Source organism: Peromyscus eremicus, chromosome 2, assembly GCF_949786415.1.
Source record: "Peromyscus eremicus chromosome 2, PerEre_H2_v1, whole genome shotgun sequence".
Taxonomy (NCBI): domain Eukaryota; kingdom Metazoa; phylum Chordata; class Mammalia; order Rodentia; family Cricetidae; genus Peromyscus; species Peromyscus eremicus.
This window is the reverse complement of record NC_081417.1, coordinates 98,237,978-98,265,942: the sequence shown is the minus strand read 5'-3', so window position 1 is coordinate 98,265,942 and position 27,965 is coordinate 98,237,978. Positions and strand designations below refer to the sequence as shown.

At 42.5% G+C, this 27,965-nt stretch overlaps 1 protein-coding gene across 1 annotated transcript in view; it reads left to right on the top strand.

Annotated features, from left to right (window-relative positions):
• The window catches only part of Frem1 (FRAS1 related extracellular matrix 1), a 120,644-nt gene that overhangs the window by 41,332 nt on the left and 51,347 nt on the right, over window positions 1-27,965 (top strand). Inside the window, exons 16-23 of the mRNA XM_059255951.1 lie at window positions 3,755-3,949; window positions 5,132-5,317; window positions 6,749-6,945; window positions 10,493-10,697; window positions 13,218-13,362; window positions 17,251-17,392; window positions 21,051-21,246; window positions 26,824-27,088. Coding sequence (XP_059111934.1) covers window positions 3,755-3,949; window positions 5,132-5,317; window positions 6,749-6,945; window positions 10,493-10,697; window positions 13,218-13,362; window positions 17,251-17,392; window positions 21,051-21,246; window positions 26,824-27,088 — 1,531 coding nt within the window. The remainder of the gene's footprint in view (window positions 1-3,754; window positions 3,950-5,131; window positions 5,318-6,748; window positions 6,946-10,492; window positions 10,698-13,217; window positions 13,363-17,250; window positions 17,393-21,050; window positions 21,247-26,823; window positions 27,089-27,965) is intronic.

The following is a 27,965-nucleotide window of genomic DNA, read 5'->3' as shown; positions in this document are numbered from 1 at the left end:
TTGCTACCATCTTAAGAAGTAACCTAACGGTCCTGGACCATGATGACAGCAGCCTGAATGTCTGTGCGGCAGTCTCCGAAAGCCTCTTCCTTGACAGTCCCGCTCAAGCATGGCACTCCCATGCTTCTCTCTTTTTAAAGAAAAGTCTTTCAAATGAGCTTGCTGTTTTATGCTCTGGATCATCTCATCCATGAGGTCTTATTGCTTCCTGAAATGTGATGTCCTCTAGCCATGTTCCTGGCTTCCTCATCAAAGTATGCTGCTACTTTTTAACAACGGCAGCCACTTACCCACACTTAACTTTGTGCACAGCGTACAGCATGTTCTTTTCCTTGGCAAACTACACATTTTACATCTTCCTCCTCTACTTTTTACTCCTAATTCTCGTTGTAAACCTGGGTAAAATCAGCTAGTAAAAGTCATGCCACAGCCTGAATGTTATGCAGTCTTAAAATGTCTTCCACCATTGATATTAGTCCATTACTTCTGAGGTCAGCCTCACTCAGATTTTAAGGACATGGTAAAACATAGACATATTTGCTGTGTGACCCAGGCTGGCCTGAGGCTTATGTCCCCATCCCCATCCCCCCCCCCCGCCTTTGTAGGTCACCAATAGTCTTACAGGAAAGGGACTCAAAGACCAATGGTTGCTTATTGAATAATTCCAACATCTTTAGCAGGCTCATGAAGCTCAGGTACTTATGGTAAGATGAGTCATGTTCTCTTACACTGCCTTCCAAATCCTAAAAGGCAGATTTGCAAACATCTAAATCTCTTCTAGTGTGATGGCCTTAAGGAACTGTTAATTAGTAAGGCTTAGAAGGACCCTGGGGGAAATGATTTCACATACATGTTTTAGTTATATTCTATTAACAGGAATAATAGACTCAAAGGATGTTTTGAATGTTATATTTCTGGAGAATGTTCACTCCTTTACTCTACTGGCATCCATTTAGCACTAAAGACCCAATGTCTCAGTGACTTATCTGTTCCAACCCTTGCTTCAGTCTTCTGATTAATTTTATCACCCGTACTCATTAGTTTTAATTATCAACTTAACACAACCTGGGAAAAGAGTCTCTGTGAGGAATTATCTATACTGGGTTGGCCTGCAGGCATGTCTATGGGGGAATTGTTCACCCTTGGAGGTAGAAGGTAAGTTCCCATTGCTGAAGACACCATGTACTTCAGACACAGGACCCAGAGGCCCGTGAACTGGAGCTGAACTGAAAGCCTCCTCTCAGAGGCCCTGAAGGTGTCATAGGAGGCCCACTTCCAAAGGAGGGAAGTAATCAACAACTGTGAGTCCTGTAAACTAGAACAATGACCAGCATGACGTGATAACCCGTAGGGTGTAGTAGTGGCATGTGTACTTTGGTGGGAACCAACAGCTCTCTAATCGGACTTAAGACCTGCTCAACAAGAGGGAAACCATGCCTGGTACTGGAGACCCAGCCCACTACTTATGACTAGTGAAGTCATGGATCATAGAGGAGAGCTTACAACCACAACTTCATTAAAACAGCACAACCCCTAACGACAATCTAAACATTTGTCCTATGGCCACAGCTAAGTGCAGCCCTGGCTTCTCATTGAGGAGACTTCTCTTTGTAAGAGATGGAGGCAATTACAGAAAACTATAATCAGTCAAAATGCTGAGTTGTAGAGTCCGGTCCTAACCAATACATCTACAACACAACTCAGGCACCTAAGGTTCAGGGATTATTGTGGAAGAGGGAGCTGGAAGATTATAGCAGCTGGAAATCAGTGAGTATGCTGTGAAATGTTAGAGAAGCTATGCCTATGGGGTTTCATCCACATGCCTACCTAAACTTGACCTGAACAAGGACAATGCCAGTAGACATGCTAACTTGGAAAGGAGAAAGCTCATGAGGCCTGAACTCTAGACAAAGTACTACAGACAGCTAAGGAATGCTGAGTGGGAGAAATGTTCTTCCCCAGGGACGAGCACACCAATTGGTTATACAATATCAAATAGTCAGCTCTGAAAAAAAATATACATACAAGTAATATACAGACTGAGCAGATTGTATATATGTATTTAGGAACACACACAATTAATGAGAAAAGAAGTTATGAATTTGAAATAGAGCAAGGAAGGGTATATAGGAGGTTTTGGATCAAGGGAAGGGAAGGAGAAAATGATGTAATTGTATTATAATCATGCATTTATCATATCCCTTTATCCTCTTTCACAAAGGATCCTTCTCTCACCCTTCTCCCCACTCCTGCCCCAGCACACTTCTCTGGCTGTTAAAGTCTCTCTGTTTTTCTTTCTCTTCTCCTCTCGCTACTGTCCACATTCCATTTTTGCACAACAAAAACTGCTTTCCACATCTGGCTTGTTTCACTTTACATAGTGTTCTTCAGTTTTACCCATGTCATCTACCTATATCTATCTACCCATCTAAACTCACCAAATCCCATTTGTGCTGTCCAAATACTCCGGGTGTGGCACCTGCCCTGGACCCTCTTCGGTCATACTTTTAAAGAAAACTGACCCTTCCTCTCCCAGCAGCTATCAAACAAATGGTTTCTATTGAACTGTCTAAACTTCAACTTGGATTTTCTAGTTTTTGAGCCTTTAATCATTTTCTTGTTCAAGCGATATCATCTCTGAATCTCTGAATTTTCCTTGGTGTTTTTTTTGTTTTGTTTTTGTTTTTAGGAAAATCACACTAAGCTCAGCACTCTAGATTCAGTACTCTAGATTTGGCCAGTGTATCTCGTGAGAAGAGATGATGTCACTGATCTTCTTGTTCTTTCTCTCCCCCTTCTCCTCCCCTCCCTCTTCCCCTCCCCTTCCCCTCCCCAGCTTTCCCTTCCCTTTTTTCAGAGCTCCCAGCATTGTTTTTCTTTTTGGCTATTTAAGAATTGCTGAGAGCCCACATTCAGGGCTTTTCTGTTGCCTGGAGAGCACAGAGTGTGCTGTTGGCTGATGAGTGATCGCTAGTATAGATTGTCCTGTTGGCTGATGAGTGATTGGCTAGTATAGATTGTCCTGTTGGCTGATGAGTGATTGGCTAGTATAGATTGTCCTGTTGGCTGATGAGTGATCACTAGTGTGTACTAAAAGAAACACAGAAAGAAATGACCAGACGCCGGGCGGTGGTGGCGCATGCCTTTAATCCCAGCACTCAGGAGGCAGAGGCAGGCAGATCTCTGTGAGTTTGAGGCCAGCCTGGTCTACAAAGTGAGTGCCAGGAAAGGTGCAAAGCTACACAGAAAAACCCTGTCTCGAACGAAAAACCAAAAAAAAAAAAAAAAAAAAAGAAAAAAGAAATGACCAGAACGTGGATTACCTTTCTTTACACTTACCCAGCGTCCTCTGTGTCTCATGACTGCTGTGGTTGGTGCTTGTTCATTTCCGGTGGTCAATGCACTTGGAGAGATAATTATCAAGAGGTCAAGGGTACCTTCTGCCTCTCCCTGAGCTTGTTGCTAACATCCAAGGGTTGGGAGGGAAGGATGAAAGGATCCCTGGTCAAGCTCTGTGCCTGCCCCTTGCTCATTTAGGAACTTGCTTTACTCCTCCATGTGGTGGTCTGTGGCTGGCAGGGATTTCACAAGAGGCAACAGATGGACAAATATTTTTGTATTATTTTCCTGACTATATTTAATTTTATAGTGATAAAATTGAGTTTCGAATTTTATCCCCATAATTCCTTTCCCTTCCACTCAATGCAGGCAGAAAAGGTGTGAGTGGAGCTGATCTTGCTGTTTTGTTTTCCAGGTGGTGAGGTTGGCCCAGCGCCTTGTTTTGACACCGTTATATTGGTGGTTTCGGATGATGAAGCCGGCCCTTCAGTGAATGGCTGTTGCTACAATGGACCCGATCCATCTGTTCCTCTTCATGAGTCCTTTCCCATGTATGAGCTCAACATCACAGTGCATCCAGTCGACAACCAGCCACCTTCAATTATAATAGGTGACGGTGTTGTTCCTATGAGTATAAATGTCTTAGTGTCGTACCCAAGGTTCAGTGAAATAATTCTATTAGATTAGAACACCACCAAATGCAGTTGTCACCCAGGAATGATCTCAACAGAAATATGTAATAAATCCAAAATCTGTAATAAAAACAATCACAAGGCAAAAGAATTTACTTGCTTAAAAATTTATGTATTTCCATTAATAGAGAGAATACAACAGCATTTGTATCTTTGTGTTACATGTTACAACAAGGATGTTGAGATCCTCAAATATACTGGTTTATTTCACATGGGAAAATAGCACTGCCAGCTGGAGAGAGAATAATTTATTTTATCCATAATAATTTCTATTAGAACAGAATGCATTTACCACAGAGACCATTTATATACATTTAACCTTACGTGTTTTCCAGAAAGTCATCTCTTCGTAGGCATTATGTATATGTCCTGTCTCACAGAAAAAATAAGCATATGTATGAACGCACTTGTAATTTGCTAACTATCTCCCAAGCAATGTTCTGGAAAGGAAGCATTATCCCAGCAGAATAATTAAGCACCAAGGCATGAAAAAATGTTCGTTATGAGCAATTCATAATCGCTCTCCGGCAATTAGCACTCTGACAAACAGTGGTAACGACTGATCTTGAGGAGTACATAAACTCCATTTAGTGGCTTATCATTAAAACAGTTTGGCAATTCTTATTTTCATTTGTCACTTCTATCGAGACACAAGGGAAATCAGAGTTCCTTGAGAATGACTGGAGGGCTGTAGCAGAGCGTTCAGCATTGCTGCCGCCGCCTTTCCATTATCATCTGGCTGGCTTGTATAAGAAAGAAGTATACAATTCCATAAGTCAAATTAAATCCCACTCATTACCCCTGAATTTTTTACTGCAAAGAGAATTTATGCCCAAGAAAATGAGCGTCTCCCATGGAAGCATGTTTGCCCGTGGGAGGCCGCTCTAGCTGGGACTGCAATCACTGCCTTTAGTTCTCATTCTTCTGATGGAGGAGTTCAGGCTGACAGAAGTGTGTGTTTTTACATTTTATTACATGTTCATTTTCTTGTTTTGCGAGTGTGTGTTCTGGGGATTGAACTCAGGTCATCAGGCCCGGCAGCAGGTGCCTTTACCCACTGAGCCATCTCACTGGCTGTGACTATTGTTCTTGGTACGCAGGTAGGACGTTCGTGGTGGATGAAGGCTTCTCGGCAGCCCTTACCACTCATCATTTGACTGCCACTGACCCAGACACCGCCCCGGATGACTTAGAATTTGTTTTGGTTTCTCCTCCCCAGTTCGGCTATCTTGAAAACACACTCCCTTCTGCAGGTTTTGAGAAAAGTAACATGGGCATAAGCATAGGTAAGTCCTTGTCACCTGGCCCGCAATGTCTTGCTAGGGTTCATGGATGTGACTAGCTGGGCCAAGCTTAGGAAATGGGCAAGGATTCAAATACGTTCAAGACACCATATGCATTCAAGAGATTATTATTATAATTCTAGCTGATATGTTGAATCTTAATTGTTTTTCATTTTAACTTTCACCTTAGCTTTTCTTCTGCATCAGCATTAACAACTGAACTAAGTGGAAACTTCACTTATGATAAGTATATGAATAAACATTGAAGAACTTCCTTTTTCCAAGGTCCTCCTGGCAACACAGTCCTGTGATAGAATTAATCTAGCGGGAACCACAGGGTCTTATTCTCACAGTCTTTTGGCATTTTTAATAGATATTCCTGGAAAATACTAAGAAATATGCTATGAATGGTACTGAAAGAGAAAACCTGAAATGTTCAAGTAGAACATTTCATCAATCTTTTGTTGTTGGTTTTTGTTTTTATGTTTTCCGAGACAGGGTGTCTCTGAGTAGTGTTTACCACAGAGACCATTTATACACATTTAACCTTACTCGTTTTCCAGAAAATCATCTCTAAAGTAGGCATTATGTATATGTTCTGTCTCACAGAAAAAATAAGCATATTTATGAATGCTCTTGGAATTTGCTGTCCTAGAAACCACTTTGTAGACCAGGCTAGCCTTGAACTTGGAGATCCTCCTGCCTCTGCCTCCCAAGTGCTGGGATTAAAGGCGTGTGTTTTCACTGCCCAGTTTAATTTGGAAAGCAAATGTTTCTCAGCAACCAGAATAGCCCTTAATAAAACAAAATAAACAAAAAGCAAAACTGAAATCTTCTGATGATAATACTTTTTAAGTAAGTTATTTTTCAAGCTCCTTTAAAGACATTTCTATTTTTAAATGTGAGCGAGATGAGATTTAAGATTAATCAAGTTAAAGGTCATGTAGCTTTTCTTTTGATTTAATTCACACCCTATGGCAATTTTCCTCTTCTGATTTAAGGCTAGCTGACCATCAAGTCAACTAATTCTCCTCAGTGCAGTGAGTTTCTTGGTGTCTGTTACATAGACATGGATCTCCACTCATTTTGCCTTTGTGTCAAGGAAGTGGCACCTTCTCAACCCAGTATGAGAAGAGCCGCATGTCAGAAGGACAGTTTAGCCGAGGGCAGTCGTGACTTTCAATTCAGGTGTCTGGAGAGTGATCATGAAGTCCCCTGCATCCTGATCAGTGGTCATCACAATTTCGTCCTTCAGGCAGATTTGCATCCTTCTTTCAGATCTGTGGTACCTGCCTGTCTGTTGATGGCTGGTGGGCATCACACCAGTCCCCACTATAATTGCCTATCTGCTTTCCAGAGAAGCAGCTGTTGAAGACTGAAGATTCCTGGGTAGTGCTGTTTATCATTTCCCTGTTCTGTCTTGGTGTGTGCTAGCTTCGTTCCAGTGGAGAGACATGAAGACTTTGCACATTAACTACGTGCAGTCCAGGCACCTGAGGGTGGAACCAACTGCCGACCAGTTCATGGTGTATGCCACAGATGGGAAGCGACGCTCCTTAGAGACGACATTTCATGTTATCATCAACCCCACAAATGATGAAGCTCCTGACTTTGTGGTACAGAATATCACTGTAAGAAGCATACCAGAATGTTCCTTTTTTTCTTATCTCTTTCTGATTTTTGTTTTTGCTTAAACAACTGCTGTATGTTGGTCCAGGTGCACCTAATATGTTAATCTGGTGAAGAGTGAGGAAAGCAGAATCTTAGCCATATAACTAATCACTGTGAACTATTAACCTAGTAATAACGGTAATGGTAAAGGTGTGTGTGTGTGTGCGTGTGTGTGTGTGTGTGTGTGTGTGTGTGTGTGTGTGTATGTGTGTGTGTAATAGAGTACCTACTGAGCTTTAGGTTTCAAGTCCTTTCTGTGTATCCATAGTTAATCCTCACAATAGGCTTTTAGGGTGATGGTGTTTTTAATTGCCATTTCATTACTGAAGAAATGAGGCATAAACAGGTTAACTAAGTAACCCAAGAGATTTATGGACATGCCGGAATTATGTCTGTATACTATAATTTTTCTGTATGTTTTTACTTACAAATGAGAGAATCATACTCACTACTCTATGCTTTACTTTCTAAAGCAAAACTTAAGTATATATGTGAAATCTTTTCTTATCAATATGTAGTTCCTTTTAAATATCCTGCATGTCTATGTATGATTATTTAACTCATACACATGTACTAGCAAGTTGAATGAACACACACAGGCTTTGGCCTCAAAGGAACTTGTGTATTGCTTTGAATAATTTCTGCATCTTGGGCAGGTTATTTCTCTTCAAGCTTCTGTTTCCACATCTTCAAAAATACATATGTAATTTTCTTCAAGAGATTGTTATGATGATTGAGTTGGCCAAGCATAGTAGGTCCTTAGTGAACAAGTGTTTTCAGTACTATTTAATGTGTCATCTTTTTTCTAATGTTGACCAAAGCCATTATTTCTCCTCATTCTTTTTGCTAAAAATAATCACATTCTAAATGTGAAAGTCTTTATTTGATTTTAATTTTCTACTGAATCTTAACAGCACATGAGCGTCACCTCAGCATGAGATTTAAGAGCCAACTCCTGCCTGCCCTCTTCTTTTGGCTCAAGGTTTACTCTGGAGAGCCCTTCAGTGATTATGTGAAGAAAAAAAAAAACAATAAATGATCACTTCTGCACCTATTTCTACTGTCTTTATCTGCCTGGAGCAAGAGCTTCTGGAATAATTAGGCCTCTGGGAAATTGTCCTTTATTCCTTTGTGGAAGTAATCATGTCTTTCACCCATGCTTCCTCACACATGCAAATCAGACACAGACCCTTGAGCATTGGCAGAGACAACTTTTAAGCTTCAAGAATTTTTTTCTTCTTCATATAACACATTTGGCTTCCTGTTGGAAAATTTCCTTATTGTACAGATAGTTGGGATTCCATCAAAGTGTTTTAGTTTATTGTAACCCTTTGCAAACCTGTTTAGTGGTAAATATCTGCTTTTTATGTATATTCATTTAGACTATTTATTCTCATAATGTCAAGAAACAATTCAATTTCCAAAAAAAAGAATCCTGTAGTTTTTTGGGTTTTGTTTTAGAAAATTCCCTGGTAATCTTGTGAATGAATTTACCATGTTATAAATGATATACATTATCACACAGTCAAGGGGAAAAGGCTTCATAGTTAAACTCTATAAAGATGGAGAATTATAGCATGTTTTTAAACTGCTTTACTCAAATTCTTCAGGGTGGGGAAAGTGAGACACTGGCCAAAGTGATTCAATAGGTTTCTCATTAGGAATTAATCCAAGATGCTTTTTTGGTTTTTAATGAAAAAAAAAGGTCAGATAAGAGCAGCATTGTTTTTGTCCAAATACCACAGTGCACCTGTAGGAACAGCCCCTCCAGGGCCAGTGCGGGGAGCTGGAAAGAAAGCATAGGCTCTCACGAAGTGATCCCCTCGGCTGTGAAGATAGCCTGCTGGCCTGTTTCTTGGTGTTCAGCGGCTCTTGGTACTCCTTCCCTGACTACACTATTGGTATACAGGCCTTCCCAGTCCTCCTGCCTTTGGTTCTTGAGAATACCTGTACTACCTCCATAATGTAGCAAGTGGCCTTGCAGATCCCCAGGAAGCAGGTATAGAATTTGTGTGCTTTTATTACTTAAATCTTGCTGTCTTTCAGAATAGAAAACAAAAATTTCCTTGTCTTCTCTTCTCTCTGAGAAAGGAAAAGAAAAAAAGGCAAAATGGCCGAGTTCTATATAACTAAAGTTTTCTTGAGGCAATAAGCACTTCACTGTGGGGTGTGTGTGTGTGTGTGTGTGTGTGTGTGTGTGTGTGTGTGTGTAGGAGAAGGAGGATGTCTGGCATCCTACTCTATCACTATCTGCCTTATTCCCTTGAGACAAGGTTTCCCACTGAACCTGGAGCTAGGCTAGCAGCCAACAAGACCCAGAGAGCTTGCTTTCTCAGCCCTCCCTAGCACTGAGGCTGTCTGGGCTCTCACAGCCACACCCAGCTTTTTATTGGGAGTTGAACTCAGCTCCTTGAAGTTTCACAGTAAGAACTTGTACCTGCTGAGCCGCCTCCCCAGCACTTGAAATAAAAATATCTACTATGATAATAAAAATGTAAAATACCAAATATTGGACAATAAAAACAGACATGAGGTTGGGAAGGAGATGGGGACACTAAGAGGAGTAGGAAGGGGTAGTGATGGATGAATATGATCAAAATGCATTGTATAAATGTATGAAATTAAAAAAATAAAAAATTTTAAAAAAAGAACCACCAAATTTGCTCTGGTGTATGCAGTAGATATTTGCTACTTCCAAAGCAGACAGAAACCTAAAAGTTGTAGAATCAAGGGCTTGTGAGTTAAATAACCAATTAGTGTCTGCAGTAAAGACTCCAGATTAAGCTGGGCGGTGGTGGCGCACGCCTTTAATCCCAGCACTCGGGAGGCAGAGGCAGGCGGATCTCTGTGAGTTTGAGGCCAGCCTGGTCTACAAAGCGAGTTCCAGGAAAGGCACAAAGCTACACAGAGAAACCCTGTCTCGAAAAACCAAAAAAAAAAAAAAAAAAAAAAGCTCCAGATTCACTTTTACACTGACCTTTCCTGACTTCCAGAGAGTAAGCATACTTTTGCTTGCTTCCCCCAGCACCAACCTTTGAATCATTAGCAGCATAAATCGTCTTAATTTTACAACAGTTTTTTGATTGTTTGTGCACAAATACAGATGTGAATGATGAGGGGGCATGCATACCATAGCCCAGTGTTTAGGCTGGAGGGCAGCTTTGTGGACTTATTCCTCTCCACTCTCATGTGAGTTTCAGGAAGTGAACTCCTGTCGCCAAGACCTTCACAGAGATGTTTCTGTCAATCATCCTATGTTGTGCATGGAACTAATGAGGACTTTGAATCTTTTGAAAAGATCTGAGGAAGATGAATAGATTTCTTTTTACGTTCCTGTTAACTGGAAATTTCTTTTTCTAGAACCCAGTATCTGAAAATGTCATGGAAAATTTGAAATAGGACATCTTCATATAAGTGGGGTGCATTTTTTTTCCAGCAGCTTTTCAAAAGACATAGGGAAAAAGTTCTATTTCATACTGCTATCTCTGTTGGCTTGCTCCTGCTCAGGTGTGTGAGGGTCAGATGATAGAGCTGGATTCTTCCGTCATCACTGCTGCCGACAGGGATGTTCCCAAGGACCCCCTGCTCTTCAGCATCACTCACAAGCCCCAGCATGGCCTCCTCATCAACGTGGCGATCAGCAAAGAGTCTCCTCAGATCAAGCAGCTGAAACATGAAATTTACAACTTCTCCATGGACCTTCTCAAGACTGGTAGGCTATATTCCACTTCTACGCACCTGCTGTTGATGATGTAATGACTTAGCCCACCCATGTGTAGACTCTAAAGTTGTAATAGTAGAGACAGAAATGAGATCGGTGGATACCAGAGGCTGGCGGGAGAGGGAGGAAATGAGCTGTTGATCAAAAGGTACAAAATTTCAGTGTAACAAGACAAAGTTTCAGCCATCTGTTTATGCACTGTGGTGACTGGAGTTAGTAATACGTAGCGTAGCTGGACATTACTAAGAGTACACACATGCACACAATAACAAGGTGAGGTAAAGCACATTAGTGTGATGTAAGCATGCCACAGTTGAACATATATCAAAATGTCATGTGTGTTTCATGCTTACAAACTTTTGTTATTAAAACATACATTTGAAAACCATTTCACTCCACTAAGGTAATAGCAAACCATAGAAATGGGAGAGAGAAAGAATATTGCTTTACTTGTTAATCTTTTCAGACTGAGTTATGGGTTCTTGATTAAAGAGGGGCGTACAGCCTCAGCCAGACATTGTAGACAGTTGAAGATGTAGTGTGATGTTTTCTTTGACTTTTAGAATACCATTAACAATTATCTTTGTGATTATCGGTACTTTAACACAGAATTTTAATCATAATTTAAAATTTCCTTTTCAAACGATTAAGATCATGGGGCTAAATTTCAAGAGGCTTGTCTGCCAAAATTTCCACAGTTGAAACAAATATAGATCCACATATAATAACTACTCATTAGTCTCTGTGGAGATAATGTGTTCTTTAGGGAAATGACACACTGGAGCAGCCTGAATTGTTTTTTAATTACTTTTTAAATGACCTTATCCCATTTTCCATGTATAAAAATACTTTCAAAAATTTGAGCAAGTATGCAGTTCTAGAATTAGTGCCTAATCCCACAGTCCTTCCTTCACTGTGTATTTCATTTCCCCAACCTGGAAGATCTTCCCTCACCTTGGGTTGGCCAAAATGGCACCTTCAGAATGCAGCTCTCTCCTCTCACAGGAAGCCTACCTGTTCTCCAGACTCGTCCTAGTGCTTTTTGGTTTTTTTCTCCTACTGTCTTTCAAATATTTATTTCTCTAGTTAGAATGTAGTCTCTTTCTCCTAGAGATTATTCTGTAGTAGTTGCAGATGTCATCTCATGTTTGAATCTGAAAAACCAATTCATAGTCTCAGTTTTTGTGAATTGTAAAGAAATAAATCCTGGAACTTCAAGGCTGATAGGACCAAATCAGTCCCCATGTGCTGCAAATAATATTGTCACAAACATAAAGAAAGGTAATAATAGCTTGAAATCTACTCTCAGGCAAGTCTGATTTCTGTTGATCATTCATTCATTTCTGTTTTCTGAGCTGGGTTAGGTGATGCATACCTGTAATTCCAGCACCTAAAGAGCTGAGGCAGGGGGAGCTCAAGGCTTTCAAGGCCACCCTTGGCTACATAAGGAGAGTTTATCTAAAGGGGAAAAAAAACAGCTTAAATTTTTTCCATTTATTTATTTACTTTGTGCATTTGAGGGGAATTGTGGGGTTTCTGTGTGCCGTGCTGACATGTGGTGGTCGGAGACAACTTGTGGGATTCGGTTTACTCTTTCCACCATGTGGATGCTGGGGTTCAAACTCAGGTGTGAAGCTAAGAACCTTTACTGAGCCATTTGAAGGCCCAGGAGAGTTTTTTGAAAAGTGATAGTATTGGTTAGTGTTATCAGATTAAGTAAGTGTCATGTACACATTGGGTAAGTTTAAATAGCATAGTCAATTCAAACAAAAAAATAAAAATTGTTCACATGAATACATATTTTGATAACATTTTCAAAAGTTAGATTTTACTTTCATTTTATTTTTGGTTCATTTATGGCTATATTAAAAATAAAACCAAACAATTTGAATATATTCTCACAAACACCCCACCCCTAAACATACAGAATTTACCAAACCCTTGCCATATTAGGTAACTCATAATCACTTTATTTACATTCTAAATACTACCTGGAATACTTTGGCAATGACAGTGTTTTACTGTATGGAAGTACTATGCTGCAATGTTTCATAGGTGTGTCCTATTTTAAACATTGTTCATTTCTTGGCATTAATGGTCATATGTCAGCAAACATTTTGCATACATCTCTTTTTCAATTAAATATCCAAAGGACCACTGGGTAGGGCTAAAAGAAGCATGGCTAAAGGCAGTTTTTATAGTGAAGTTTTGAACTATTTAGGATTCTCTTTGGTGACTGGATAGATCACAATTTAATGTTCCACACGTAATTCGTTTTCTCAGATTTGTTTAAATATTCCAGCACCTTTGTTCTTCTATGGTTTCTGGGGTTTCCTTATTTTAAAAAAAGGGGGTGTAGTGGGTTCTGGATGACTTCACAAAACAGAGTTGGTGTCACTGTAAAGCACTGACGAGTGAGCTGTGTGAACACCAAAGCCTGATGTTAAAGAGGAGTATCCGCGACATTCGCATGGCTCAACCAGAAGGAGGACTCTCCTTTTTCTCTTCCAGGAATGAAGCTGGCCTACATCCATGATGACTCGGAGAGCCTTGCTGATAACTTTGTGATCCAGTTGTCCGATGGGAAACATAAAATACTTAAAACCGTTTCAGTAAATATCACCCCAGTGAATGATGAGAAACCAACGCTGAGCAAGTAAGCTGCCTGAAGGTCTCACTTCAGATTTCCACAGAGAGCCGGGTGGTGGTGGCACACGCCTTTAATCCCAGCACTCGGGAGGCAGAGGCAGGTGGATCTCTGTGAGTTCAAGGCCAGCCTGGTCTACAAAGTGAGTTCTAGGAAAGGTGCAAAACTACACAGAGAAACCCTGTCTTGAAAAACCAAATAATAATAATAATAATAATAATAATAATAATAATAATAATAATAAAAAGATTTCCACAGAGTTCCGTGGCACTAGGTACACGGGGAGAAGCAAGGCCTCCACTGCGCCCATCTTCCACAACTGCCCTACTACTCAGGCATCAAGAATTTCCAGTGTAAATGCTAGGAAACGTGACCTAAACAGTTAGTCCTTAAATGATTTGAGCTTCTAAAAGTTCAAGTTAATTGTAAAAATAAAAATAGCTGAACATATAGTACTCAAATGCATGTGTGCGTGCATGCATGCTCGCACACACGTGTGCACACACACATCAAGTGCAGTTCATAACTCAACTGAAGGGTGACCATGTTAACTGCCAATAGTCCTCTTAATAGATTTCATCAAACTTTTAACTAAGAGTGATAGAGGAAAATGTTCAGTCCCACTTGGTTCATCATCTTGGTACTTCTCTATCAACCTGTACTATATCCCTTGTGGATCAACACTCCACTATCTCATATCAAAATGCTGCTACTTAGAATTCTAGTGCTCTGAGCTGTAAACTTGTTGGCAATTCCCTTGCATAGGGTTGCGTTTCTATAGTGCCAGCAATTTCCTCTGCCGTAGTCAAGTGTCACAGTTCAGAGCCTGCAGAGATCTTCAGGAGGCCCAGCAGGCCTTTAGGGCTAGCTGTAGACTGTGAATGGCTCTTGAGGTCTCTGCTGAGACCCCCATTATTTAATGGTGTAGCCATTAAGCACTAAGTAGACTAGGTGAGTTTCATCAGGCTAGGAACACCTTCCTGGAAACCTTTAAACCCCCAAAGTCTCCTGGACTATGTAGGGAAAAGAGAGTAGACAAGTCCCTGTCTCACCCTCTCGGGTCTTCACCAGTCCTTCTGCATGCCAAACACTCCGTAGAAAGTGTTATGGAAAATGGAGATGGTAATGTTTTGGAAGGCTGCTTCTCAGACACCAGTTCAACTAAGAATATATAGGAAATGTCTGTTTCCTTATCTCAGTGCTAGAACTGGCAATTCAGATTGGTTTTCAGTCCTGGAACTGACAACTCAGATTGGTTTGGCATTCATGTATAAATGTGAAAGACGCTGTAATCCTAGAACCCAGGAGGAAGCAGGATGAATTCAAGGCTAGCCAGGGTGACACAGTGAGTTTGAATCTAGCCTTGACTCTATGAGAAGTCCCGTGACCGTGGGGATGGGAGGATATTATTTTGTTACAAACCTCTTTATCATCATCACTCGAAGAAGGGAGCAAGATGAAAGCTGATGTTATTAAGTACTTATTAGGTGGCAGACACTTTACTAAATCCTTCATATACTTGATTTTATTAATTCCTCAGCCACCCACTGACCAAGACCAGAGAAGTAAAGGAGTCTGCCCATTGCAAAGCCACAGACTCATGGCTAAACCCCAGCGACAGCGACAGCTACAAAATCCCCAAATCTCAACCCTGCTTCAGAATCCCTCCTTTGTAAAAAAAAACCAAAATATCGTGTAATTATTGAACACATTCATGGATCACAGTGCAACATTTCATTACACGTTCATGAAGTGCATTGATCGGATCTGGTTGGCTGGCCTGTCTGTCACGTCAGACATTGATCACTTAACCTTCCCTTTCTCTTCCTCTTTCCTTTTCTCCCCGGGAGGGAAGCAGAGGTTCCCCTTTTTTCTTCCATCTGTGTTGTTCGGTAGAACTCTTCCTCCCAGAACATTCTCATTCTCTGTCTCCTCCTGTGTTTCATCTCCACCTTTTCCTCTGTAGCCCAGTGGTTAAGAAATCTTGAATCTGGGTGACTCAGACAGCCACTTAGCAGAGGTGTGACCTTAAACATGCCACTTCACTTCTTTCCGGCTCTCCCTTACCCTCTCAGTGGACCGGGATGATGCTAGCGAGCATCTTTTCATAGGATTGTTACAAGGGCGATGTGTAAAAGTGCTTGAGCGGCTGGACACAGTCATCATTACAAGCAGTTGTCACTATTCCAGAAACACAAAGACAATCTGATGCCCGCCCTGTTCATTTCTGCCAAGAGTAGTTTGGTCTTTGCCAGCACTTGTCCCCATTTCCTTGATGGTTCCTTCAGATGCTGTGGTAGGTGCTTCTGTCCCCGAGTCCCAGCTCAGGTCAGTGTTCCACTTCAGAGGCTCACAGTCTATGGCTCCCTTTCCTCCTTAGGAAGCCGCATCAACTCACGCAGATCCATGGGATCAGACGGTCAGTAACTATGGGAGCAGAGAGTTGATAACCATGGGAAATACTAGATAAGACAAATGTCCCACCTTCCTGTCCTCCAGAAGCTTAATCCGGGTCATGCTCTGTATGGTTCCTCAGAAGATTCTGGCTGGGCACTGTGGTATGCATCTGCCACTTGGGAGGCTGAGGCAAGAGGATGTCTTGAATCTAATGGTTAGAGACATCCTGAACAGCTTAGTTGGGTCCTCTTTCTTTAAAAACCAAAAGTTAAAATTAAAAGAGTCTATTAGGATTGAGTCTAAACTGCTGTCAGCAGTAACAACACCCCTTGGCACCTTTTCCCTTTCCGTTCTCACTAGCTCCCATCTTTCTCCTTCCAGAATCCTTTCTAGATAAATTATCTCTAACACAGTCCTTTCCTCAGACTGTGATACTTGTCACCCCTGACATGGAATGCTGACACCCTTTTCCTGCCACCCTCATCTTCCTTGTGGTGACATGCGGCTATTTCATCTTAAAAAAAAAGCACTGCTAATCTCCACAAGCACCAGTCAGCAGACTCATCAGCCTTCTAGGATCCTGCGGTTCACACTCTCCATTGGAGAGGTGGCTGAAGTCTCCCGCTCTGATCCAGGAAGTTGCCAGTCGTGGGCTAGCAGGGATCCCTCTTTGAATAAGAGCCGCTGGAATGAAGTGTCAGACGTTGCCTTCTCTGCAGAAGACCTGGTGGCTGCTGACATCACTTGGTGAGACTTGCTGTCCTTGGTCCCAAGACCAAGGACTTCAAGCACTCCCTTGTGTCCCAGAACCAAAGCTGTGGAGGCAGCCAGTAGTCACATGTGATCTCACTATGACCACAGTGGAGAGCTAGGACACTGGTGGCTAGAAATCCCTTCCTCGCTTGGGTGTCGCTCTTCATGGAAGCTGCAGCCACCCGCCACTCCATCTGCTTGTGCTTCCAGTTTGCTGTCCAGATGCCAGGAGCCGGCCTGGTAGTTCCACTTCTTCAGGAAGAAGAACCTGTAAAGATCGCATGCCAGGGCCTTTCTGGGAAGGGGAAGGGGACATTAGAGGACCACAGATAACCAAAGAGTATCAGTGTCAGGAGGGCATTCAGGAAGAGCTTTAGGACACTGTATGAGTCACTTTCAGTAGGGTTCTGTCTAGTTAGAACTATAGTATCTGACCTACTTTCTTCATGGACATTGCAAGCATTATATGAAAGGCTGGAAGCAAAATCATTATATAAACTACATATAACTTGGAAAATTGTAAAGTTCTACTCCTGTAAGCATCTGTCACCTAGCACCCTAGTCATGGCTGCTGGTTCACACCCCCTTCACAGACTTTGGTATATGACTCACAGTTTCCAATGCTTTGGATGTTAATTATTATTTCTTAATTCTTGAAGGTGGGACCTGTGAAAACCAATATAAGTGTCCCCTGCTGAACTTGTGCCTTCCATTTTCATATCAACACAGGCATTTTCCTTTCTACAGGAAGGCTGAAATCTCAATGACCATAGGTGAAACTCGTGTTCTGTCTAGTGCTGTTCTTTCAGCCATAGATAAAGACTCACCCAGGGAGACGATCCACTATTTATTTGAAAGACTTCCCCAAAATGGGCAACTTCAGCTTAAGGTAAGTGGCCCTTGAACACAATTATTTAATTACTTATTATTATCATTTTTAGTGCTTTTGCATTTTTGAAAGATTTATTTATTATGTAGTATTCCTTCTGCATGTACTCCTGAAGGCCAGAAGAGGGCACCAGATCTCATTATAGATGGTTCTGAGCCACCATGGGTTGCTGGGAATTGAATGCAAAGCCTCTGAAGAGCAGCCAGTGGTCTTAACTTCAAAATTTCTGAAGAGTAACGAGTGCTCTTAACCTCTGAGACACCTTGCTAACCCCTAATTCATTATTTTTTAGATGTATGTGTGCCTGTGTGAATTTATAAGCATCACATGTGTACAGGTGCCCATGGAGGTCAGGTTCTCTGGAGCTGGGTTTATAGATGGTTGTGAGCTGTCTGATGTGGGTGCTGGGAACCAAACCCTGATCTTCTGCAAGAGTAGAATGGGCTCTTAACCACTGAGCCATCTGTCTAGCCTTAGACTGGCCCTTTAGGTGTAAATTTTATCAACACATATAGTCATACAACTGAATTCATTCTCGAATAGGCATATTTTTCACTCAAAAGTAAAACATTTCCTTTGCCAGGATGAACTCATACCCTTCTGAATTTTCTTTACTAACTTGTAATAAACTCAACCAATACTCAGGCTCTTCATTGCTTCCTTCTCCTGAGAATTGTCCCTCGATTTGAAAGGAAGGACTTGCCTGGGTGGAACAAGCTGGCTTCTAAGGAGAATCCAGCATATTCTGAGGAGCCTACCTCCCCACCAGACTTTTTTCATGTTGATCCACGTAACTTAGCTTCTTTCTTTTTCTAGCACTCCTCTTCAATCAGAAACCTTTTAAATCTGTCACCACCCCTCCTCGTTTTCCTCCCTCCAACACTCCTTCCCTCCTTCCTAATGTGCTTTCCGCACCCCCCCCTCCCGTACCGCTCTCTCTGCGTCTCTCATTTTCTCTGCCATGCCATTCATAGGAACGTGGCCATATTTAAAATCTGTCTTTATCAGTGTCTTTATTTGGGACCCTCTCTCCCTGGCCTCACGCGAATGTGTGAGAGGATTAAATCTCGAATCAAAATCTACACTAGGGAGTAAGTAGTTCCTGTGCGGGTTCTCCCACCCCGCTTGCTGATGGCTGTCATATCTTAGGAACTACGGTATTGGAATCCGGCAAACTGCATGGCGGTCGGTCAACATGCCTGGGTCTGTATATATCCCCAAATTTTAATGGAAAGTGAGAAGCATGGAAACACGAAGGCACACGAAGGGTTAAGCCACTCCGGTTCTGGTGCTAACTCTTCCAGCCATTTGCTCACGCCCTCTTGGTTCCTTTTAGTCCTGTAATAGCAAATTTGCAGTCCATTCAGATTGCAGGTATGATGCTTAATGATTAGTCCAACATGAATCATAGATCAGCCACTTGAGAAGGTCAGCTGACTCATGGGTCAAAATGTGTATTTGAATGGTGGCGAGAGACCAGCAACAACCCCTGGCCAGCCTCGGTGGTGATTGCCTGAATGCCTGAGTCTTAATCTAAGGCAGGCTCAGTTTAGAATAGAAAAGCAGCGAGGATTCATTCTGTGGGGAACAGCTTGATTGTCACAGAGTGCGGGTACCGTAGAGAGTCAGAGAGAAGAGCAATCACTGATTTAAATTGAGGTACAGCTGTGTCCTTATTTCATTTCAAAGCGTAATGAAGCAGAAACACAGTGAGAGCGCACACGTTTGGGTGGCTTGGGGCCTGAGTTGCTTCGGATATGAGAAGATCCAGATGGGTCCAGGGTCCCAGCGGGCTGCACACCATTTTCTCACACCTCCCCCGGGCTCACTGAGGCTGGCTGGCTGAGGCTGGGGACTGGGCCGCCAGGCCTCCTGGACTCTCAAGGCTTCTTGTTTTCTTGTTACCTCCTCTTCGTTGTTGTTGTTGTTGTTGTTGTTATGTTTTAGTTTCTTTTTTTTTTTTTTCCTTTTTCTGGCATCAGATGATTCTGTCAAGGCAAATTCATATTTGGGAATGCAAATGAAGAATTAGAAACAAGAGAGCAAATGATGCCTTCCCCTGTATTTATTTTCTAGGACAATATTACCAAGAGGAGAAGTTAAATAGGATCCTATGGTTTAAAAAGAATCTATTTGAAAGTCTCTGTTTGCAAATAGACCCATAAAAGAAGGACCCTAGCTTAACTACTGCCATAAACGCAACTTTCCCCAGGGGACCTCAGGAAGACAGAGGGCTGTAAATGTCATGTGGGCACAAATGTTAAAGAAGAAATCCCACCAAGTAGAACAGCTCGAGAAAAGTGATGATGTCGTGGGAGGAGAGCCCAAGACTCGCTGGGAACTGGGGGTGGATGGCCAACAAAAAAGGAAACACAAATGACTTAAATGTGATTTAGTCTGTCAACCAGACAGGTAAACTGCAGTGTGATTTATATTGTGAGTCACTGAAAATGACGTTTTCCTCCAGTTATACTGAATGACTTTTGTGAGCCATTCCTAGGAAAAGCTATGCCTGGAACTTAGGAGAATTAAAGTAGGATTATTAATACAATATAGGCTTAATATTTTATTCCCTAACACTTTCCCAGTTGTTAGCCAGTCTGCTACCATAAAAGCCTCTTTTTCACAATAACAAGGACAATAGCCACAATTTCTGCCCCAAACTATGCAAAACACATGCCTAACTAGGTTGACTTGAGTTGGGCTTTGAAGATCCTGATGGAAATTGTGGAGGCACTGAGAGTTTATACTTTCTACTGACTCTGTGTGTGTGTGTGAGAGAGAGTGTGTGTGACTGTGAGACCATGTGTGACTATGTGTGAGTGTGTGAGTGTGTGTGTTAGAGTGTGTATGTGTGTGTATGTGAGAGTGTGTGTGACTGTGAGACTGTGTGACTGTGTGTGAATGTGTGAGTGTGTAAGAGTGTGTTAGAGTGTGTGTGCAAGTAGTGTGCAAGTGTGTATGTGAGAGTATGTGTGACCGTGTGTGTGACTGTGTGTGAGACCGTGTGTGTGACTGTGTGTGAGTGTATGTGTGAATGTTTGAGAGTGTGTGTGTGAGAATGTGTGTGAGTGTGTGTGTAGGGGGTGTGATGGGAATCTGATAGCTTTCTTTAGGTTTTAGTAAGTCTAGACATTGGGCTGGGGGAAATGCCAGTGCATTCTGGTTTTTTTGTTTTTGTTTTTTTTTACCCCATGAGCTTGGAAACAAATGAGCCACTTTGAAAACAAAAACAAAAACAAAAACAAAAAAGAGGTTTTATTAGTTGTAAAAAAAAAAAACTAAAATAAATAAAAAGAGGAAATTCCAAAAGAAACACATTTAATTTCTAAGCAGCCCACTCCAGCAACTGATTGCCCACCTGTTCTCGTTAATTGGGATATTTAATCAGCCATGATTACTGATGATAAATACCTCGGAAATACCAATGTTGTTGAATGACTTTGTCAAAGTCCACTGGTTGAAGCTGTTTTTCATCCAAGGTCTTGAATTATTTTAATTTATTTCTTTGAAAAGAAAAAAATACAAGGTTCCATGGCAGAAACTAGTGTAGAATTTCCCCCAAGAGTTCCTATCAGAGGTTTTCAGGGCCTGGGGGAAGTAGCCTCTAACAGAGCTGGGGAAGCCAGGGTGCCTGGCTGACTGTGGCACTTTTCAGATAGGAAGGGACTGGGTCCCTCTCTCGGCTGGCATGCAGTGCACCCAGGAGGATGTGGACCTGAACTTGCTGAGATACACACACACTGCCAAGATGGAGTCCCAGGATGGAGACAGCTTTACCTTCTACCTCTGGGACGGGGACAACAGATCACCTGTGTTTGACTGTCACATCATCATTGAAGACACTGGGAAAGGTAAGAGTGTGTTTACCCGTGCTTCCTGGGACCAGGATTGTGAGTAGAAATGAGCTGGTATAAGTACACACATGTGTGTGCTACAGGCCGAGAGACTCTCCTGATTTCCACAGGCGTCAGGCATGCACCTGGTGCACAGACACACACTCAGGTGAAATAGCAACATATACAAAACAAAATAAAACAAAGACATAAAGGAAAAATGTTTAACAAAGGAGAATGTAAGCTCCTGATACGCAACTGCCACTGCGCTATAATTTACGACTGCAGCTTACAACGGGAGGTTGAAAATCATATCTTGTTCACAATCCCAGGGTCTCAACATTTTCATATCAAACAGTCTTTGATCCTTATGTTTTATTGACTGAATGCTTTCTTGTTTTGCCTTGGTTGCTAGGATGCTCAGAATTAAATACAGTGATTTAAGTGCAATTAAAAAAAAACTCTTTTATGTGTGCAGCATAATTACAATTGTCCTGAATTAATTTTTCATCATATAAGTTAATATTTCTTTTGGGACATATTTACATTTTATTTATGTGTTTTCCAGTTATAAAATGTTTTTTATGACAAAGGACAGTCAGATAGATAAGCTAGATGATTCTGAATACATTTATTCTTCTCTGTAAAAATATCACTGGTCAGGTTTTGATAACATCCGGGAAGAGGGAGCCTCCGCTGAGAAACTGCCTCCCTCAGATTGGGCTGTAGGCAAGTCCGGGGCATTTTCTTGATGACTGATGTGGGAGGGCCCAGCCCACTGTGGATGGCACCACCCCTGGCCAGGTGGTCCTGGGTTGTAAAAAAAAGCAGGCTGAGCAAGCCATGGGGGCAAGCCAGTAACCAGTGTCCCTCCACGGGCTCTGCTTCATTTCCTGCCTCCAGTTCCCACCTTGGGTTCCCTCGATGGTGACGGACTGTGACCTGCAAGCTGAAACCCTTTCCCTGCTCAACGTGGTTTGGCCAGTGTCCTATTGCCGCAGCAGAGACCTAACTAGGACAATAGTGTACGTAGGGTGTTCAGGCACATGGAATACTACTAGCATTTTGGCATAGGCAGGGGACAGCACAGGCTGTCTTCTTACTAACAGCTTCACAGCACAGGGGAAGCTGTTCTACAGGCACCTGAAGCATCCCCTGTCCAGTCACCTTGTCTCTGAAGCCACAGTCGCTTAGGAAGGGAGAGGCTGATGAAGAGCTTGTGGGCCAGGGTTTCATCAACTCTGCTTGAAGGCAGCTCACCTTTCTCACGTGCCTTCTACAGGCTGTGCTCAGGGAAGTTGGGCAATAGAGACTTCAGCATGACTCCCCGCACTCCACCATAGCTGATGAGCAATTATTTTCAAAAGCAGTTATGAAAACCTGCAGTAAGTAGACAGGTGTATTTATCCACTAACATTTATGAAGCTCGGAGTTTCTCTTGCTTCTTTGTATGGTGTTTTATCACTGTACACCATTGTATCTTGTTTTCCTGTTGTTTTTATTTGTGTTACTTAATATGACACTTCTAAGTTGCTTATTATGTGTCTCATGACTTCACAAGTGTAACTTTTTAAGAGATCTATTTATAATTTTTATTTTTATTTTTTATTGCAAGTGTACGAGCTTTGTCTGCATGTATGTCTGTGTATCGCATGTGTGCCCGGTGCCCGTGGAGACCAGAAGAGGGTGACAGATACTCTGGAATTGGAGTTACACATGGTTGTGAACTGCTATGTGGGTATTGGCGACCGAACCCAGGTCCTCTGCAAAGAAGGGCCAGTGCTCTTAACTGTTGAGCCATCTCTCCAGTCCAAGAGTAACTTATCCTAAGTAGAGCCATATTGAGTGTTCAGAACACACCATATCACAAGGGGAAGAGGATGGGTTTTTATAATAGGCCTGAGACAGAAGAACTAAGCATACGTTCTGTATAAAGGAGATGGTATGAGCAATACTCAATATGGCTCTGTGACATTTTGAGTTCCCCTGCAAACATTTGTTTGTTTCTCTTGCTGCCATTGGTGTGTTTATCACCATTGCCTCAGAGCATCTGCAACTTAGATTTTCATTTGAATTCAGAATGGTCTTCGATTCTTGCTTTTCAGTTGGAGATCAAAGCTCAGTGTGCCCCAAATACCGGTTTTGTCATCTGAAACAGAATTCCATAATCTTGCCATTTTCCTGACATTTTGAATAACGTTTGTTGTCGGGAATTTCCTTGTGAATTGTGATAATATTTAATGGCATAGCTGGCCTCTGTCGTAGAAGCCAATAGGATCTTCAGTTAATGACAACCACAGATACCTCCAGATTTTGGTTGGACAGATGGCTCAATGGTTAAGAGCATTTGCTGCTTTTGCAGAGGACCTGGGTTTGGTTTCCAATACCTACATGATGGCTCATAGCGATCTGTAACTCAAGTTCCAGAGGATCTAATGCCCTCCCCTGGGCTCTGCAGGGACTAGCTGTGCGCACAAGCACACACGCACGCACGCACGCACGCACGCACGCACGCGCGCGCGCACACACACTGAATAAATAAACATAAAAATAAATATACTTCTTGATGTTTTGTTTTCTCAAGAGGTTGGTCTTAGTTACTTTTCTATTGCTGTGAAGAGATACGGTGACCAAGGCAATAGTGGAACATTCAGTTTCAGAGGAGTAGTTGTAAGATGAATTGCTAAACTGTCTTATTCATAAAAAACCTGGAGCCAGATATTGGGGTGAAAACTGAGAGATCACAGGAGCAGAAAGAAGCCAGCCACGTTCTTACCACTAGGAAATCCTCAGCCAAGAGAGAGTTATTTCCTGTGTACACACACCTATATGCCTTCTCTGCTCTGCCGTCTCACTTCCTCTCTCCGCCCAGCTACATCACTTCCTGTCTGTCTGTACAGACCTTCAGACCTCTATGGTTAGTGCTGGGATTAAAAGCATGTGCCACCATGCCTGGCTCTGTTCCCAGTGTGGCCTTGAACTCACAGAGATCTGGATGGATCTCTGTCTCCCGGATGCTAGGATTAAAGGCGTGTGCTACCATTGGCTGACTTCTATGCTTAATATAGTGGCTGGCTTTTTCCTCTGATCTCCAGAAAAGCTTTATTTATTAGAGCACAAATAAAATATCACCACAGTTAGCTCATAACCATCATCGTGGGGAGCCTGGCCGCAGGCAGGTAAGCATGGCTCTAGAGAAGTAGCTGAGTGCTTAAATCTCACTCATAGCTAACTGGGTTTTGTGTTTTTGTTTTGTTGGTTTTTTGAGACACGGTTTCACAGTATAGCCCTGTCCATCCTGGAACTCACTCTGTAGACCAGGCTGGCCTCAAACTCAAAGATCTGCCTGCCTCTTCTGCTTCTGTAGGGCTGAGATAAAAGGCATGTGCCATGATACCCAGAGGCTTTTGTGTTTTTAATCTCTTTCACATATTTTATCTTTCCTGTTGCATAGTCGCCCATTCAGTGCTGATTATTGAGAAGGGACCGGCATGGTGCAGTGGTTATGAGTTGTGCTTCTAGCTGGCGACTTGGAGCCACTTCTGACTCTGACTTTTATTAACATGTAGCCTCTAGCAGTAAGTAGCACCTCCACACCCTGATTTGTCATCTGTAGTCTGTGGGTTTTGAGAAAGCTCCTCCCCTCAGTATAGGTGAGAACACAGAAGCACCCCACCACTGTGTCTGACAGGAAGCAGCCCTGCTCATCTGTATTGTTTACTTACTTAGTAGTGTTAAGAATAGAGCCTTGGTCCTTGTGCATGCCAGGCAAGCTACATCTCCAACCAAAAGCTTTATATTTTAGATATGATCATTTTTAATGGATCTCCAGTAAATGAAATGGTATATAGGCCCTGGTTTGTGAAACATCGTCAGCATGAGCTAATCACTTCTGTCTCGCTCATTCATACACTCACCTATGTATTTTTTTTTTTTTTTAAATCTGAGGACCCAACCCAGGGCCTTGTGCTTGCTAGGCAAGCACTCTACCACTGAGCTAAATTCCCAACCCCCCTACGTATTTTCTTAAATATTATAAAATAGATGTATTATAAAATGTGCCCTTTGCTTCTTCTGTGACATGTTGGCTCAGTCCTCCTGACTTGTTCTTTTCTTGTTAGTTAGAAAGGCCTTCCAACAGCAGGTTAGCTTTGACTTGAGTGCAGTTTGGCCTTTGTGTTTTATATTTGCTTTGGACATCATATTAGTTACAGTCCCCACTGCTGCAATCAAATCCTAAGAAGCAACCCGGGGGAAAAGGGGCTTATCTTGGCTCATAACGCTAAAGGGACAGTGCATTATGGTGGGGAAGGCCTGGTGGGTCATAGTACTAAGGAGATGGTGTGTTATGGTGGGGAAGGCCTGGTGGCCCATAGCACCGAGGGGATGGTGTGTTATGGTGGGGTTGGCTTGGTGGGTCATAGCACTAAGGGGATGGTGTGTTATGGTGGGGAAGGCCTGGTGGTGGGAGCTGCAGGCAGCTAGCTACCCATTTTGCATCCACAGTCAGGAAATAGAAAAATGAAGGTTGGCAATTAGCTTGCTTTCTCTTTTTATTTATTCCGGCCTCACCCCATTCCTGATACTGTATATGTGTGAGGTGAGTTCTTAGCGTTAAAATTTCCAGAAACACTGTAACAGGTGTACCCAGAGTTGTGTTTCCATGATGATCCTAAATCCAAACAGGTTAACAATGAAGATTAACCATCACAGGAATCACATTTTAAAGAAGTTTTGAGAACGTCGTACATAAGCACTCTATTTGCAGCATATCCGCCCTTACACTCCTCGCCGGCTCCTTCCGTTTCTGCCGAGCACCTCCCGCTCTCTGTCACGTGATTGGCCTCTTCTGTAATTGCTATTGCTACACACGTCCACACTCAACCTGCTGAGTCCATTTAATGGTGCTCATGTGTATGTGTGTTTAGGTCTGACCACTTGGGCCTGGATAAGCTTAGCAGGGCCTCATTCCTGGAGCAGACTGGTTCTCCCACATCCAACAGCCATTAATTGCCTGTAGTTCTCCATCCAAGGGTTGAACCTTGTAATACTTCCTCCATACACATTGGCATGTTAGCTGGTATTGTTGTTTTGCAGGTCTTGTTTAGATAACCATAATGCTCAGATTTCAGGGGTTTAGCTTCCCTCTCGTATATAGAAGACATTCTCTCAGCAGATAGTCTGCTTCTCCAACTTACAGTGTTTCTGGCCCCTCTTCCATTACATTCCCTGAGCCTTGTGGTGTGGTATAAATATGTTGGGGTTGGGGTGGGGTGCCCTAAAGGCAGTTATTCTCTGCATTTTGACCAGTTGTGGATTTCTGTAATGGTTGCATCTCCGGCAAAAAGAAGCATCTTTGATGAGAAATGAGAGATTTTATCGCTGAGCAACACCAATGATTACTTTTCTCCCCGGCAGCTTGCGTAGTCCCTTTAACATTTGGGGAGCCAGTCCTCAGGGAGGAGGTTGGAGGAGCTGGATCCAGATCAGACCCTCCTCAGTTCCTCGTGAGTCTGAAGTGTGTGGTATCTTCAGCAATGAGGGCATCGAGTATTTTTAAATACGAATCTTAACCGGAGTCTTCTTGCCACACAGGTGATATTGTCATTTATGCAAAACCGCTCGTGGTAGCCAAAGGTGACAGAGGTTTCCTGACGACTGCCACTCTCCTGGCTGTGGATGGAGCAGACAAGCCTGAGGAACTACTCTACCTCATCACTTCCCCACCACAGTATGGCCAGGTGGAGTACGTCCACTATCCCGGAGTCCCCATTACCAGCTTTAGCCAAATGGACATAGCAGGACAGACAGTCTGCTATGTACACAAGAGCAGGGCAGCCGTCCCCAGTGACAGCTTCAGGTGAGCCCATGACGTTTTTCTGAACCTGTCCTTCAATGAATGCTTAGGAAGAGAAAATGTGTGAGGTTAGTAAATTAGCAGTAGCCATTTTACTATATGTTTCTCTAACATCTTACATCGCTTAAAGATACATGAAACCATGTGACCCTTTAAAGGAAGGAACATTAGCTCCTTTTCCAGCCCTCCTATAGCTGTGTTTTCTTCTATTTCCTGACTGTAGGAAAGGTAAACACATGCCATTAAAAATGATAGATGCAAATAACCAGGGCCGTGGTTAAAAGCTGAGTGTGATCTGCAGATCTGTGTGCAAGCTCTTCTCTGAAAGGAACACAAAGAACTGAGAAGACCCCCCCATGCCAGAAAGACATAGAAATGTAATTTCCCCTTTCTGAGTGCATTTTTCTATCCGAGGAAAAGGCGCATATTAGCATAATAAATTTGGCATGAGCAGACACTGCCTTTTGACACAACATGTTCCCGTAACTATATCATAAATCACGTTGTCACAAAGTGGATCATATTTCCCCATAGAAACCGTGTTATAATTGGGGACTGTGCACCTGCTCAAGGATTCAGCATCAAATAAATCATTGGGATGAATAATGATCTGGGGTGCGAAGGCAGAGATACAGCACTACTGCAAATCTGCCTTCATTTAGAATGTGGAAACGTGTTTCTAGTCCCACAAAGCAGGAGAAATTCGGAGGGCTCTGTCTAGTGACAGGAAAGCTGGCTGGACGTGTGGTCCTTGATAAATTTGGAAGCCCAGCCCAGGTGTAAGGACCGGGCAGTCTTGGCTTAGCTAGTGGGTATACCATCCACCCCTTGCTTTCACCAGTTAGAGAGCATTAACTTGTCTGCGGTATAAACAGGACTT